General features: G+C 35.6%; 2 protein-coding genes, 1 long non-coding RNA gene and 1 other non-coding gene across 4 annotated transcripts; 3 read left to right on the plus strand and 1 right to left on the minus strand.

The window, feature by feature from the left end:
• Positions 1 to 702: 702 nt before the first annotated feature.
• Positions 703 to 829, minus strand: LOC113463331. The gene has a single exon (XR_003387418.2). It is a non-coding gene; the product is annotated as a small nucleolar RNA snoR86 (small nucleolar RNA).
• Positions 830 to 3,258: 2,429 nt separating this feature from the next.
• LOC108511575 lies at positions 3,259 to 7,342 on the plus strand. Its single transcript, XR_001879900.3, has 2 exons — positions 3,259 to 3,617; positions 6,804 to 7,342. It is a non-coding gene; the product is annotated as an uncharacterized LOC108511575 (long non-coding RNA).
• A 3,872-nt stretch (positions 7,343 to 11,214) lies between these two features.
• On the plus strand, positions 11,215 to 14,049 carry LOC103714978 (uncharacterized protein At4g08330, chloroplastic-like). Its single transcript, XM_008802472.4, has 2 exons — positions 11,215 to 11,438; positions 13,521 to 14,049. The coding sequence occupies exons 1-2, from the start codon at positions 11,413 to 11,415 to the stop codon at positions 13,855 to 13,857; spliced, it is 363 nt and encodes a 120-aa protein (XP_008800694.1). The 5' UTR covers positions 11,215 to 11,412; the 3' UTR covers positions 13,858 to 14,049.
• On the plus strand, positions 13,868 to 15,181 carry LOC103714985 (F-box/LRR-repeat protein 12). The gene has a single exon (XM_008802486.4). The coding sequence runs from the start codon at positions 13,882 to 13,884 to the stop codon at positions 15,034 to 15,036; it is 1,155 nt and encodes a 384-aa protein (XP_008800708.1). The 5' UTR covers positions 13,868 to 13,881; the 3' UTR covers positions 15,037 to 15,181.
• The last annotated feature ends 1,683 nt before the right edge of the window (positions 15,182 to 16,864 follow it).

Consider the following 16,864-nt stretch of genomic DNA (forward strand, 5'->3'; position numbering starts at 1 on the left):
ATCCAATAATTTTAAAAATTTAAGCTTACCCCTCTCAAAAAAATTTTATACAATATTTGAACTCATAACTTAATAAAATATCAGCGAATCATTAATCAAAACCTAAATATCACATCAAAAAATAAAATAAAATTAACCCAAATAACCTTAAATGACATAACAGTAACATAGCAAGATACAGGATATGTCCATCCTCATCCACCTCCCTCCCTAAAGATTTTTATAATTTATTATAAAAATATTGAAATAGTTTCATTCAACAAATTAAATAGACAAAGCTCCAGGAAGAAATTCCAGTTGCAACCTGATGTTCCTCAGGGATGTCACCAGTGGTTCCACTTTTAGCAAGACAAACACAAGAACTATTTTGCATAAAAAACCCCCTATAGTTTGGGTGCGCCAGGGGCCTAAATCCCTCACTAAATTCAATTGTATTAAAAAAAAAATCACAGGCGATGCGCAATTATATTTTCTGCATAAGTTTGCCCAAACTTAAAAGGCAACCAAAAACTGAATCCGATTGAGAAAAAAATAGTAAAAACAAACTAAAAATCAACTATTAATATACGCATCGCTTGATTCAAACTTGGAAATCCCAAATTTAAAAGACGATCAGTTAATTAGAAAACTCGACAATCTTCTCCCTAAAAAGCAACGGCGAAACTACAAAAAGAAAAACAAACAAAAAGAGATGAAGCAAAAAATATAGCAGATTGTTCGAGGCCGTCATCAAAATAGGGATTTTTGAGAGGCACGGAGAACTGCAAATTTTATTCTCGCCAACCTTCAAAACAAAGATCGTCGCCATCTCAATGTGGCGCCTTCGCTCTGCGAATTGGCTTTCTTTCCTTCTTTCACACCTCAGATCACAACCAAATAACAGAAAACAAGATCAAACAAATAAATACAGAGAAAGAAGATAACTGAAACACCATTTCAAAAAATATATTTCCCTTGTAGAAAATGAATCAGACTGGTATAAACTTCGATACCATCCGCCCTCTCGCAAGAAAATTAAACACAAGAAATTTGAGCGCAAAAAATAAAGGTAAAGAAAGAAGAATGGAGACCCCTCGCCGTCAAAAGCAAATAACCAGACTCCTCCTCCTCTACTATTTATAGGAAAAAGAGGCACGAAACCCTAACCCTAATGGCTTAAGATGTTGAGACGGAAATGCCCTTAAAGGTCGGCCTGGATTTATAAGAATCTGGGCCCAAGTGTAGCATAGCGGTAGACCGGAGTAATGTTGGGCTTAAAGCCGGTCCAGCCTCGAGTAGACCACGGTCCGGGCCGAACCGCGTAGAACGGACAGCTGATAAGTGGGGGATGATAAATTTAAGTTTCATGCCCTGTCTGAATCTGACCATGGATTTAAGTAAAATCTTTTTATTATATTTTTGATGGCAAGCATTTTTTTCCAATTAGCGTGTAGTGAACATCTGCCAGGTTCACCAAAAAAAAAATTTTCGAGTGATGCGTCGCATAGGCCACCTAGTCAGCAGTTATGTTAGCCTGTCGATTCACATGCATGGCTCTACACGGTCTCTTGTCATTGGCTGTATATCAAGGAGCAGTCAGCAATTATGTTAGCCTGCCGATTCACATACATGGCTCTACACGGTCTTTTGTCATTGGTTGTATGTCAAGGAGCAAGAACTGCCCATTCGACTTGAAGAGCCGCCCGCAGATCCCCTCAATCATAGAGACCAAGTCGCCCTTCAAGTGGATGCATTCTGCACTCAAAGCGTGCCTCGTGTAGGAAAGGCCTTCCCACGCCACCCGCAGTTTCATTTCAATGATAGAGGTGTCGAAGATCCATCAACCGCTAACCGCCACAAACTTGGAGTGGTGATCTTGAATGATAAAGCCCACACCCCTCCCCCCTCTGGTCTTGCTCAGCGGCACTACCGTTAAAATTCATCTTGAGAAAATAAAAGGGTGGAGCTCTAAGGAAACATAGACAAACCTGGTCGCTAAATCAGCTAAATAAGAGACCCAGATGTCCCTAGCCATCTCGGGGGAATAGGATAGTACAATGCTGATGAACTCTGACGCATGAAGCAGTGCTCTGGACGCCACTACCCTCAAATGCAGTCATCTATCCTTGAAGACAAGGTTTTTTTGATGACAAGGATTTTTTTTCCAATTAGATTTAAGGGTTGAGATCGCTTGTGGAATTGATATTTTTTTTCTTGCAGCCTTATCCGCACATACAAAAAGATTATTCCTATGTTTCCAATTTGTAATATGTAAGTCATAATTGAACAGCTTTGCCATAGCATCAGGATGGCACTTTTTAGTTGATATATCTCAAATATAATATTTCATAAAATCAACCATGCAAAGATCATTACGGTAGTGTTTGGCAAGAGCATAAAAATTGGAATAGGGTTTTATGCCATCCACATACTATTTACAAAATGGGATATAGTTAGAATAGATTATGTCTCGTTGAACCAGCTTGTACCTTTCTTCTTTTTTTTTATATAAACTATTTCATGTCTATCTTGACATATTTTATGCTATTTTTCATGCTAATTTCAGCTATTTGTACTATAGATTGAAATAGCACATTATTATTTTATAAACTACCCCCCTAACAAAAAAAATAAAAACCGTGTTGACCATTATAATGGTTATAACAGCCATTATTTGCCATAAAAAGCAATTTTGTAATATTTGATATTAAAATAATCATCGAGAAAATGATTATTATTGACGTGTTATAAAATGAAACAACAAGCAATAATGGTGCTATCATTTTCTTAAATTTTACTATATTATTTAGATCGTACAATCTCTCTTAAAAGAATTTTTTAAGAGAAAAAAATGAAATTTGAAATGAATAATATTTCATCAAAAAGTATAAGTGAAAATAATGATTTTTATTTGTGTTATAATAGTCAATTAGAACAAGAAATAAAGAAAATGATGATCTTTACAATTTTTCACATTATTCATCTCAACAAATCCCCAAGGGCTGCCTAGACTTATTATAATGGTTTTTTTCTCCCATGACCCAACCAAATAGAGCGAATATATATAGCACAGTAACAAAATATTAAATTATTACTGCATTATACTAAGACATAAATTTGTATAAGATATTAAAAATATAATTTGCAAAATATTTTTGCATTAAAAATGAAAGAATTACTATACAAGGCATCCATTTTTTTCTAAAAAAAAGAGAAAAAATCTGCAAGTCATTAAATAGTCATGGACATATAACTTTTGATGCCAAATTAATAAAAAAAATCTGCAGGCCCTCGAGGAAGAACGTATGTAGCATCTCCGCACCTAGTTTGAGAGCAAATTTGATCTCGGCAATCATCCGGCGTTTGATCTCGATTCTCGATGAGGAATATATCCCATCTCAAATAAAAAACGCAAGCTAATATTTCTCTGACGCCACGTGGCCTATGGTGTTTCTATCCTAGCATCGGTTTGGTGACGCCGCATCGTCCCCAAAGTCTTCTTCCTCCCCCTCTTTTCTATATCTATCCTCTCCCATTCCTCCATATTTCTTTCGCTTGGTTTGATGGTTTTGTAGATCATTCCGTGCCAAATCCAATCTTTGATTGTCGAGGATCTCCCTGGCGGACGTCGCTTACAGGTTTTCTATTTTTTCCCCCAATTTCCCACCTCTAATTGAAGGTTTTACACTGCCTTCTGTCTACGAAACGGCTCGATTTTCCTTGATTTTTCTTCTATGTACTTCGAATTTGAGATTTTTATCGCCGAAATTCTGATGTAGTTTCATGATTTCCTTGGTCAATATTGTTCTCAAAAAATTACCTACTTAATTTATTATGCATAATGGTGAGCTCCATCTCCTAGCTTCAAATGTTTCAACCATGAAGATAGCCAATATATATGAAAATAGAAAAAAATTTTATATTTTGCTTGATGGTCAAGTATGATGAATGGCATTAGTGAGATTTCATCTTGGTGACACAAAAAGCTAAATTGGGCATGGTTGTGAAAGGTGGATACTGGACATGGATGTAAATAATATGCTGGTCAAGTTCTTGGATGATTTTCATTAGAGATTCTTGACATACGTACACATTAAATGGATAATATCAAATTTGACACTCAAGTTTGATGAATTGATGAAGAAAAGTTTGTCTTGGTGAACTAAATTGGGCATAGTTGTGGGAGATGGAGAAGAACACTAATCTCTTGTATCATAGCTTCCAAATTAAAAGATATCAAATGGATCCTTCCATGCGAAGTGGAGTGAACCTTGATGCAAGTATACTGGAAATTTGGATCCTGTTCTGGTGATGAAAGGGTGCTTACTACCTAGAAATGCTGGTTTCATGAATTTGCTAGCCTTCTTCAACCTCATTTAGTTTCACAACAGGTTTAAGGTTGAGTGGAAGTTGAGATGATATGTGCAAGTAATTAGTTAAGGAATGGTAGTTTGGGTGGTATCATCACTTTTATGAATTTTGATGGTGGTGCGAATAAGCTAGACGGTCCCTTTATCAGAGTGGGAAAAGTAAAGGAAACTATTGATATAGGTTTTTTTTCTACCTGGGTGTTCCTCAGTTTCCTCCTTGCTTTAGGGAATAAATAGTTGTATTTTTTGCCTTGCATTATTACCTTGTAACTGATATATTATCCAGCACTTACTTGCTTATGAGAACATAAAGGACTAACCCATTGATGCTGGAAGTAAAACCAAGATGCTAAATACGAAATGCACAGACATTTAATTCTTGTCAATTTAATGACTTTAGTCAGTATTCTCTGTATAACTGGATCAATTTCAATGGCTGGAAAGGCAGATGTGTCATTCTTAACATGATTTCTTCATTCTGCAGCATCAAGGAAAATACCCTTTTTTATGTTTTTTTAATGATTTATTTGTTGACTTGATTCCTTTTCTGTATTTATTAGCTGCCTTTAGTTTTAGGTTGGAGTTCTGCAATTTTAGTGCATGATTGCACCTCCCCCCCCCCCCCCTCCCCTCCCCCCTCCTCCTTGGCAACACACACAAGAAACAATTCCAAGGTCCTTGTAAGACTGGATGAAGTGATTTTTTTTTTTTTTTTTTTTGATTAAACATCTCTAGTGATATCTCAGTCCACTGGGTTGCTTTTGGCAGTGTTCTAGCTGAATTCTGCACTTGTTGTATCCACAAAAGAATCTTGTTGATGCTGAATTTTATGCTATTTAAGTTTGAATCCGGACTGTAAATATGGTACAATGAGGCCTCTAAAGAGCCCATATAATTATGCCAGAGCTTCTCTATTGGCACTTACATGATACACCTAAGTTATCGGTTAGCTTTAATTTATTCAGCCTCCAGTCTTGAAAACTAAATATCTTTTTTCAGTCTTGATTCTGACCTAAACATAATGGCAATCAAAGACTTTTTCCCACTTATCGGTAAGGATAAATTCTTTATGACTGGTCATATACTCAGTATAATACTCAATATAGCATTAGCTACGCTATAATTCTTTTTTAAAATTATTTGGTCCTTGGTGGTTGATGTAGCAAGGATATTTGAGTGAACATTTTATGACCTCTGTGAGTATCACTTTGTATAATTGTATCAAATTCAAAGGTTGGAAAGGCAAATATTTCATTCTCAGTTGTAAGTCTTCATTCTGTAACATGAAGGAAAATGCCTTTTTATTTTATTTTTTTAAAGTTTACTGAGAAGATTTTTTTTTCTTTGTTGACTTCATTCCTCCCCCATGTCTTCCTTTCTATTGCTTGTTCATTTCCGCCAGCAACACATAATGAACAATTCCAAGACAATTGTAAGGTTGGATGAAGTGATTGGGAAAAAAAGGCTTTTGGCAGTCCATTGGGTTGCTTTTGGCAATATTCTAGTAGCCCTTTATCATCACTCTGCACTTGTCCTATCCACCGTGTTGACACTAAACTTCGTGCTATTTAAGTTTGAAACCAAACAGTAAATATGATGCTGTCAAGCCCATGCACATCCAAAATTGTTATGCAAGAACTTCTCCATTGTCACTTAACTGATACACCTAAGTTGTGGGTTAGCTTTAATTGATTTGATCAACTCTGACCTCGAAAGCCAGGTCAACTTTCATTCATTCTGACCCAGGTGTAATGAGTCGAACACTTGTTTACACTTATCAATAGGGACAAATTCTTCCGTGAGTAGTCATACACTCAGTATAATAAATTAGCATTAGCTAGTCTATAATTCTTTTTTAAACTATCTGGGCCTTCGTGGAAGAGGCAGCAAAGATATCCAAACAAATATTTTTGCGCCATGCTGCTTCATTTTGCTATGACAATTCATTTTGTTCTTTCTTGTGTTTGATATGGTTTAAGAGGTACATCAGAACAAGCACAGACATTTCTCTGAGAATCTAATTGAATGCCCAATTGCACTAATTTATGAGAAACCTCTGTGCGGGTGGGAGTTGCTGAGTAGAGAGAGAAAGGAAAGAGAGAAATGGGAGGAATTGGACAAAGTTGTTGCTTCCTTAATCCTGAATTTGGTTTTCAAAATCCATCAAAAAGCTGTTTTTCCATTTCCAATAATTGGGGATTGTGCAAGTGATCAATTCTCAGGATCCCTTCTGTTTTTAATTTCTTCTGCATTGCCTCTTCGCAACTTCCACTTGCATGAGAGGACGCACACATAAAATGGTTGGCCCTCCAAACGAACCTAAGAAACTCTCAAATCTTATTCCTTTTACTCAGATGGTGCTGAAAACTAAGCCAGTGTATTTAAGGACTATACATAATTATCGTCTATTAGGCTGATGACTGATTACTTTCATTTTCCTTGGTCCGGACTTAGATTGCTCTTGGTGTAAAGATGTCGTCAATCAAGGGATTCAGCAGCCTTGCGCCCAAGACCAAGAACCTGATTGTCGCAGGTGGGTTGTCTGGCTTCGTCGTGGGGGTGTACTACTACACCATGAGAGCAGTTGGAAACACAGATGAGCTGCAGGTTGCAATCAACAAGTTTGAAGAAATGAAGAACAAGGAGGAGGCTGAAACGGCTGCATCACCACCTGGGTCTTGAGACTGCGACAACTTCCCTTCCAGTCAGAAAATTTTTCTTATCTTACATTGTTGCTGCTGCAAAAGCCTGCTGGAAAGGAGGTGGTCCAGTGACTGTTCTTATTGCTGCTGGATTGTTCTAAGAGAAGGAAGAGGATACGTAGCACTTAATAATGCAGATCTGTGTTCTTAACTATGGCAGCTAAATAGAGTGCAAGAGTCACTATAACTGATGGATCAAGTTTTTGACTTATAATACATGTTTTGGTTTCCTTAAAACATAATACCTGTTGGTCACTATCAGAAATAAACTGTTTTTGCCCCCTTGCTGGACATCTCTGTGAGAACATTCTTGCTGCACAGGAATTTGCAGCATCTATAAGAAGCTCTATGCAGGAACAATAAGCCGTCGATGACGCAAACAAAGTCAGTCAGATAGCTAAAAAATAACTGGACTAGGTTGGAGTTTTCTTGCCTTGCCATTCATTCAGTACTAAGTGCTTCCATTGCGAAGCCCCTTCGATTTTTAATCCTTTGCACTCCAATAGGAGTGCTTCTTATATCCAGTTTCAGTCTCCTTCTTTCTGCTTGCCATCTAGCACCTTTGCCTTGCGATCCCGTGGGAGTACCTCTCCTAAAAAGTCAGTGATTGGTTTATATGGAGTGTGCTCCTATCTGCTTTCTTGATGTCATTTCGCAGGATGGTTTCAGAGAATAGTTACTTGGAGATGTTAATTTGAAAGTTTTTTAAAATAGCTATTTTTATAAAATATTATAATTAATAATTAATTATTTTCAAAAAGGTTTTGCATGAACAATTTTTATAAAAGGATAAGTGACATGATCTTGGGTTATGATATCATTATGATTAAGGTTTGACAATATAAGGAAACTCCAACACCTCCTCTCTTCTACAAAATCATCAACAAGAGAAAGAGAGGCGCAGAGAAAGGCTAGATTTTTTTTCTTTTTTTCTTCTCCAAGAGAGAGAAAGAGAGAGAATAAGACTTGGAGACAAGTTCCTGTAACGCTGCATCCTCTTGGCTTGTACTTGCAGGAGACTCAAATCTAAGAAAAAATCTAGAAAGGTATGTGGATTGAAGCTGTGGAGGATAATAATCCTTAGAAGGTACGTTCACGAACAAAAAGAAATGTGAAACTTGATTGTGGGAATGCGATATGAGACAAATTGTTTGATTTGAACTCTATTATTTATTAGTTTATTCTTCAACGGTTTGGATGCCTTAATGTTAATAATCAAAAATCTATTTACTTCTTGCAAATGAAATGTAGCAAAATATTAATTTCAATGAAGCTTTTTAATTTTGGATGCCTTAATGTACATGTTATTACGTTAGTTTCTCAAATATAGACAAAATATATTATTCATACCACCAGATTGCAATTACTATTTGCAAGAATTGAATATTATAATATCTTTAGTTCAAGGATAATCTTTTATTAGCTAGCAAAATCTACATGCAGCTCGCTACTCGAGAGGCTTCATTTGGGCAGACCACAGGCCGGTGCCAGAGTCTTTATATAGTATTGTGCTTTCTGATTTTGTTGGTCGCATTTACATCCGTCACATGTAAGCCACCGTTGTAAAAAAATAATAATAATAATAATAAAATAAAAAAAGCAAAATCTACACTATATATATCATCTAAATTTTTGGAAGCATTTAAAAAGTGCCGCTAAATAATAAATTTATGGCCGCTGCATAATGTCGGAAAAAATAAAAAGAAGTTATTGAAATTTAAATAAAATAGTGGCGGCATTTTGTACAAAAACCAGCAAGTCTATTGTAAAAGTAAATGCCTAATGGAATACATATTTATTGGCACACATAAATATTGTTAATATACAAACTTCGGCCAACATATCCTAATATGTCACACATGATTTATTATCGATATATATAAGTACCGTAAAAATTCAAAAAAAAGTTTGATTTGAATATTTAAGGGCACTTTTCTATGCCATAGAAAAGCAGATTTGTGTTGGCATTTCTCAAAAATATCAGTAATTAATTGCCGACACCAATGTCACATAGCAAAATGCCACAAAAATGCCCGTAAATATATTTGTGGCATTTTCCCTTGCGGCACTTACAAATGCCCCTAATAAGAATTTTTGTTGTAGTGCTATAGATTGATGGTGATTTATCAGAGAAAGAGTCTATTTACTCTTGTGCATATTCTTCAGCTACAAAAAACAGTAGTGGACTTATTCCCTGTCCTTCAGTAAATATGAATTTGGTGTTGCTTCAATTTTATAAAAAGAGAAGAGAAGCCATAAGCTAGCTAGACTTTCTAGCTCATCCTAAAGTGCTTTTTTGATATTTTCTTCTTGTAGAAGCACTTTCCAGATGATATTACTAAACAATTATTTTTAGAGAAATATTATGTTGCTTTAAAAGCCAGAAAACACTTTTTTTTTTTTTGAAACAGTACTACTATACCCTAAATAGTTTTATCATTTCCAGAAAAATGACTAGCTTGTTCTAATTTTTGATTTATTTCAAAAATTTTAACAATCAAATAGAATCGGATATGGCACCTGGCATAGCTATTCCACCTTGTATAGCTTTCCTTGTTTCCATTTTTCTTATGCTTCTACAAAATACAACCTAGAAGCTTACAATTACTCCAGCTAAGCTTGATATATGGACCCAACCCTGCTCACTTGCTAAACACTAACCAAAATCCAAAAGTATAGGACAGCAAGCAACCACAACTTTGATTTTTGGAATAATCTTACATATTACAAGGTTGGGATCCTAGATATTATTATACCATCACCTTCCTAGGACTAAAGGAGAAATTTTCATAGACCTTCCTTACCTTGCACTACAGCCAGTTACCCTGGTCAAATATTAACACCGTTATCCTTTTGTGAAAAACAAAACTTTAACAATATATCTGTTAAAATTTTTCTTCTTTAGGCATTTCTAATAATAAATGTCATGAAGAAAATTTATACTTATGCATCTTATGGAATTTAGTTTCCTAATCCTCAAGAACTTACATATTAACTCTTTTTTCTATTAATTTCAATTAATCATCATGGATATCATGTGTTTTTAATGTAATGCAGTTGTGTCATGTATAATATGTGATAAATTTAAGTAATGGTATCCAAGTTCCTCTCATTTCATATGATTATTATGATTATTTTACATATTGTATATTAATCACTCTTCTTATTATGTATGAGGTTTCATTTTGATTTTTTATTCCTTTGCATAGTATTTATATGTTTGCATAACTGTTTCGATCTAGAAGTTTGATGCACCTAAAACTTTATGAGATATTGGAGGAAATTAAACTAAACTTTAAGCCATTAACCATGGGTGATATCAAATTGGAAGAACAAAAGCGGCCTGAGCTACAGATAGGCTGTAGCCTGCAACCTACTGTTTAGCCGTGAGTCTCCAAACAAGCAATTAGCTCGCCCCGCAGGTAAATTTAAAGTGCATCCATCCTTCCTACTATTCTTTCCATTTGAAAGAATGTAAATTGATGGGTCTAGATGGATGAGCAACTTCTCCTTCCAACTCCATCCATTCTTCGACTCCAATCAAACATAAGATTAAGAGAGGATATAAGTATAGCACGGTAACAAAATAATTAAATTATTACTATATTATATTAAGACATAAAATTTCTATAAGATATTAAAAATAAAATTTGTAAATATTTTTGCACTAAAATTAAATAATTATTATACACTGCATCCATTTTAAAAAAGAGGGAAAAAAAATCTGCATGACATTAGTCAAGCACTTAACATTTTCTTTATATCTTTGGAATCAACGTAGCATATTAAAAACTTTTGATGCCAAATTTAAAAAAAAAAAAATTCTGCAGGCACTTGGCCGAGAACTAGCATCTCCGTATCTAGTTTGAGCCCAAATGTTGATCTCAGCAATCAGCCGCCGTTTGATCTCAATTCTCGAACACATTTGACTTGGTTTTGACCTCCTTCAGGAATATCTCATTGAGATTTGTTTACTCTTTTCAACCAACATTAATGATAGAAACGTTGAATCGGTTAGAGTCCCCATACATCCCAATAAAAAAACCCAAGCTAATGCTTCCAATCATCTGACGCCACATGTCATAGAGGGTTTTTTCTATCATAGCATTGGTTTGCTAAGTTGGGGCCGCATAGAAACAGAAAGAGTACCGTAGTCATAATACCACAACAACACCCACCCGGCGAAGCAAAATAAAGTCCACCGCATGGCCGCATCCGTCCAATTTCAGCAGCTCCATCCCCAAAGTCTTCTCCTCCCCCTTGGTATATATCCATCCTATCCCATTCCTCCATATTTCTTTCACTTAGGTTGATGGATTTGTAGATCATTCAATGCCAAATCCGATCTTTGATCGTCGAGGATGTCCCAGGCGGACGTCGCTTACAGGTTTTCTATTTTTTGTCCCCAATTTCCCACCTCTAATTGAGGGTTTTACTCTGCCTTTTGTCTTCGATTAGGTTGGATTTTGCTTTATTTTTTTTGCTCTATCTGCTTCGAATTTGAGATTTTTATCACCAAAATTCTGATGTAGTTTCATGATTTCCCTGGTCAATGTTGTTTCCTGAAATTTCTTCCAATTTCAGGTAATATACCGTGATATCCAGATATCTATATATCTCTATCTAAGGAGTTTTCATTTGAAATGTTGTATAGTTTAAAATTTTTGGGGATTGTCTTTGTTCTTTTATGGTGCAGTCTAATTGTTTAATTTTGTAAATCTAATGGTGGAAATGGAAGCTATTTGTTTTGTTATTATGTAATGCCATGTCATTCAACTCCTATTTGGTGGGAAAAGAACTGTTGGTTGATCGGTCCAGTCTCTTATTTGACGAATTGTATCACATTGGTTATGTTTGTGCGCCACGCTCAAAGGTAAATTGCTGTTGTAAAAGTTGAAGTGATTTTTGAAGTTATGATAGGAAAAGGTATAGTAATGTGGCTGTGAATTTTAGATACAGAAAAGTGGAGCTCAAATCCGATTTACTATTGCACATCAAATTTAATCAAGTTGCAATTTTGTGTGTATATATTATATATATATAATTGGCAAGTGGTGTTAGACCTTTGAGGAAAGTAGATTCTTAGGTTTGATTGCTTAATGATTCTAGCGGATGTGCACAACATGGGCTAAGATACTAGAAGAATTTCTAGCAATGTATATTGTTTCATGTTGAGTTTCTAAGTGGGTTAGCAAGCAAGGTGTTGGAGCTATTAAGAGCAATCCAGATGAAAAACAAGACCCAGATATTTTGAAGATTCAATCACTTACAATATAACATATGTTACTTCTGATAATACTTGTCTAGCCCAACTTTTAGTCACTCTTAACAAAATTCAAGATGGTGTAAATTTTGGTTCATGTCAAAGCTAAATGTAGTTATCTACAAGGATATAAAATATTCTGACAATGGAAAGACATATGTATATCCAATTTGGGCTAACCAGATAATACCATTGTGGCTATTAATGCCTTTTGGTTCAATCATGTCTTTTGACCCTAGAGTTCATCCTGTTAATAATTTATTAAGTTCAGAAATGAACTCAGGAAGTTTTATCTTTTTCTGTTCATGCATTGCCCCAGACCGGTCAACCTGTCAAACAAACCCTTTTTTTTTAATTCCTTAGTTCTTTTTCTTTAACTTGCTTGTTTAACCAAGGAAGTGTTTGGCTGCTAGGTTTGAGCAGCTAAAATTTTCCTCGAAGTACATTTGGTTCTCTTTCATTTCTCAATTCCAAGTCCATGTCATTTCATATCACTTAGCATAAAATGAAATTAAATTTAAACCATGTAAAGTTTCTTATTGTAGCTTATTTTAATTTTTGATGTATTCTTCTTTTGAACACTAAGAACCAACTTTATGGTTTTTGTAGAGCATAGGATTCATATTAGCTATTTTTTTGGCTTAGCATTTGCTTTTTGTAATTTTGCTTAATTTCTTTTGGTGAATGTCATCTTCATATTCCTACTCCTTAGGAGCAGTTGATAAGAAAACATGGAGATAGAAAAATAGAACTGTTGATAGTATTTATTGTAGATACTTCAGCAGAACTTTTGTTTAATCCGATGCATGGCAACATGCAATATGCATGTTGGTTCTTAGCACAAATGTAATTAGATGGTGTTGCATCATATAAAACTTTCATTTTAATTCTTTACTGGCAAATAAACACATTTAAGTTTGCAGATGCTCATCTTTATATATTGAACATCATTAAGTCTTCATATGCATCTTGTTACTCATAATTTGAGTTTAAAGCACATCAAAGCCTGAAAGTTCTTCTTGTTGAATATTATTGTCTTCACAGTGTTTGCAAAACATCTTGGATGATTTTAGTCTGATTTTAAATCACATCAAATTTATTTATTTGTTATTAAATTTTTTAACCATTATTTCATGAGTTACATTATAATATTATGAATCATTTGGTCATCCAACAACTAAGGCTCAATATTTTTTCTATATGCAGTTGTGGATCTTGTGGATATCCTCTGAACTTGACATCTTCTAATAGAATCACATCTGGAATAGGCTCGGACTATCAAAAATCCATCAAGAAGGGTGTGATTTCTTTTATTTCTGTCGATCTCAGTCGATTTACTCAAGTTGATGAGATAAATTGTTTTCCCATCAATCTGGGTCGTTATAGACCGAAAACTAAGCTTCTTTGTCGCAAATGTGGAGCCCTCATTGGCTATGGATATGGTGAGTCAGCTGTTCTCTGTGGCTTTGACTCTGTTGGTTCATCCTCTTCAAGTTGCCAAAAGTACTCAATAAAGATTCGTGCATTACAGCCTTCAGCTTAGAGTTAGTTTTCCTTTGATTTAGTGATGCAAAGAATGGATTATCATTTAAATAATGTCGAGAGCTATCTACCTGATGATTGCTTGCTTATTATTTTTCGGAAGCTTCAAAATATTACTGATCGAAATGCTTTTGGCTTAACATGTCGTCATTGGCTTCATATTCAAAATTTAGCACGCAGATCATTAATCTTTCAGTTCTCTTATAAACCAAATATTTACCAAGGGTATGCTCAATATATACCAAGACTATTGGTCCGCTTCCCCTATCTCAATTCAATATCTCTAGCTGGTTGCACAGAATTACCTGATTCAGCATTGGCTCGACTGAGAGATTCTGGATCAAACCTTCGGTCTCTTTCTTTATATTGTTGTTTTGGCATCACAGATAATGGTCTTACTCAAGTATCTACAGGATGCACTCATTTGGTATCTATTACTCTATATCGTTGTAATATCACAGATGTTGGTTTAGAAAGCCTTGCTGAGTATTGTCGGGCATTGGAGAACATAGATCTTTCCTATTGCATATTGATTTCAGACCGTGGGATTAATGCAATCGCCAAGAGCTGTTTGAAACTTCATACTTTTATGATTTCATATTGCAAGGGCTTAACAGGTATGGGATTCAAAGGATGCTCGTCTACTCTAACTTATTTAGAAGCTGACTCGTGCATGCTTACTTCAGAAGGATTGTTGGAAGCTGTCAGTGGAGGTGGGCTTGAGTATTTAAACGTGTCCAACTTGAGAAACTGGGTTGGCATGGATGGCTTGGGTGGGATTGGTACTGGATCTGCTCCAAGACTTCGATTTTTAAACTTGAGAATGTGTCGTTTTGTTGGTGATGAATCAGTGGCGGCCATAGCCAAGGGCTGTCCATTACTTGAGGAATGGAGTGTTGCCGTCTGTCATGAGATCCGTATTTCTGGATGGTCAGCTATTGGATCAAATTGTGGAAATTTGAAGATTTTACATGTGAATCGGTGCCGAAATCTATGTGACCGAGGATTGCAAGCTCTGCAAGATGGTTGTGGCCGACTTGAACTGTTGTATATGCATGGTTGTCGTAAAGTCACTTACCTGGGATTAGAGACATTCAAAATTCAAAGACAGGATGTACATATCAGAAGAGAGGAACGCGTCTCCATTGGGCCTTATATGGATAGCTTATTTTCATGGTGATATTTTTCAGAATGTAGAGAACTTAAACAACAACAATGATTACATTTCAAAAGCTGCTCATTTCTCCTTGTAATTTGATTTAAAGCTATATCCTCAAAAAAAAATTCAATGACAACTTAGCTTCAAACAAGCTCAGGTTTTTTCAGCTTAATTTGATTTATGTTTTAATATAACTGTTCCATTTTAGATATTGTGGCATGTGACCTCTAACTCAGTGCAATTACTGGTTGGATGTCATGATAAAGTCCATATTTTATTTTGCATACTTGGTAATATAAATGTCAATTTTATTGCCCGCGCCGTAAAGATGTTAGTTCCAAGTTGTTATTCTGCTGATTAAATTGAATAGATTGTTTGAGATTAAAAAAACTTTACCTACTTTCATACATATCTATTTTAAAGGCCCAGCATTAGTTGCCAGACAACTTGATTACAGGGTGATTTCATAGTTATGTACCATTTCTTTGTTTGGTGTTGGTTCAAAGAACTCTATGTTGCCCCAACCAGGGCAGGCTGATAAAATCCGAAATATGCATTTGATCGGCTTCCGCTGGATCTTCTTGTTTGAGTACCAGAGGATACATGTGAATACATTCAGAATATTTAAGCTACAAATATGTCCTTTTTGTATTTGGAGAAGGGCTTGTATATTAGTGCAAGACTGCGGCCATAAATTCATTGCTCACTAGGGCTTTTCAGATTAGTGCTGGGTAGATTCACTTCTTTCATCAGGTATGGTGAACGCATATCAACTTTGGATTTGATGTCAACAGTCCTTTTATTTATGGGTGTATTGGAATTTAAATCTTGGTCTTTATGAATCTAGAGCTTAAGCTGTATCACTTGGCTTTCCAAGTTCTTTTGCAAATTAGCTATGACAAATCGAAAGAAGTGGATTGTTTCATAGTCTGGTGTTACAGATTTCCTCTTTCCAATTTCATATGGGAGGAAACTTTTTGAGATCCTTGCATGTATCATTCCTCATTCTGAATAGATTGCGAGTCCTCAAGTAATCAACAGTTCATTTATCAACCACCTAGATCTGTGCATCTTCTAATATCCTAATGTCAGATCTGTCACACATCCAACTTTATATCCTTCTATCATCTGGGCTTTCAGAAAACATAAAGCATATCTGACAAGCCTCATCAATCCTTGCGCTAGCATTTACATCCTGCAGCTGGCGTTCACCTCAAAAGAGCCCTAAAAAGACCCCCCACTTGCTGAAAAAATAGGGCAAGTGAAATCCAGCTGACTTCATTCACCCTGATTGGGGGAGGAGTCGGTCCTAAAGCACTATGATGATGCATGGTATAGAGTAGTAACATGTTCTTGTAGTACTTGAATGTTCATGGTAGAGTCAAACAAACATTAAATTTATTTTTTTGTTCTTATAGTAATTGAATGTTCTTGTATATCCCCCCCCCCCCCCCCCCCCCCCCCCCCCCCCCAAAAAAAAAAAAAGCTTCTCTACTCTTAGGGCTCGTTTGGTTCGCGGGAAAAGAAGGGGGGAAAGTGTGGTCAACGGAAAAGTAATGAGATGCCTCTTGTTTGGTTGGAGTTTTCAAAGGAGAGAGTAGGGAAAGTTGTATTCCCATGGGAATGTGATTCCCACATTTCATGGAAAAGTCTTTCCCATGAGAAACATGGGAAAGTTACTTTCCCATGAGGCGGGAATCACTCCATTTTTACTTTTTCCCAAAAAGTCCCTTCAGCATTAAAGAAGCATTAAAGAAGTATTAAAAACCTAATTTTTATTAAGGGCATAATAGGAATTATATATAACTTTCCTAGGAAAATGGATGGCCAACCAAACATAAGCACCTTG

The sequence above is a fragment of the Phoenix dactylifera genome, chromosome 14, assembly GCF_009389715.1.
Source record: "Phoenix dactylifera cultivar Barhee BC4 chromosome 14, palm_55x_up_171113_PBpolish2nd_filt_p, whole genome shotgun sequence".
Lineage (NCBI taxonomy): Eukaryota > Viridiplantae > Streptophyta > Magnoliopsida > Arecales > Arecaceae > Phoenix > Phoenix dactylifera.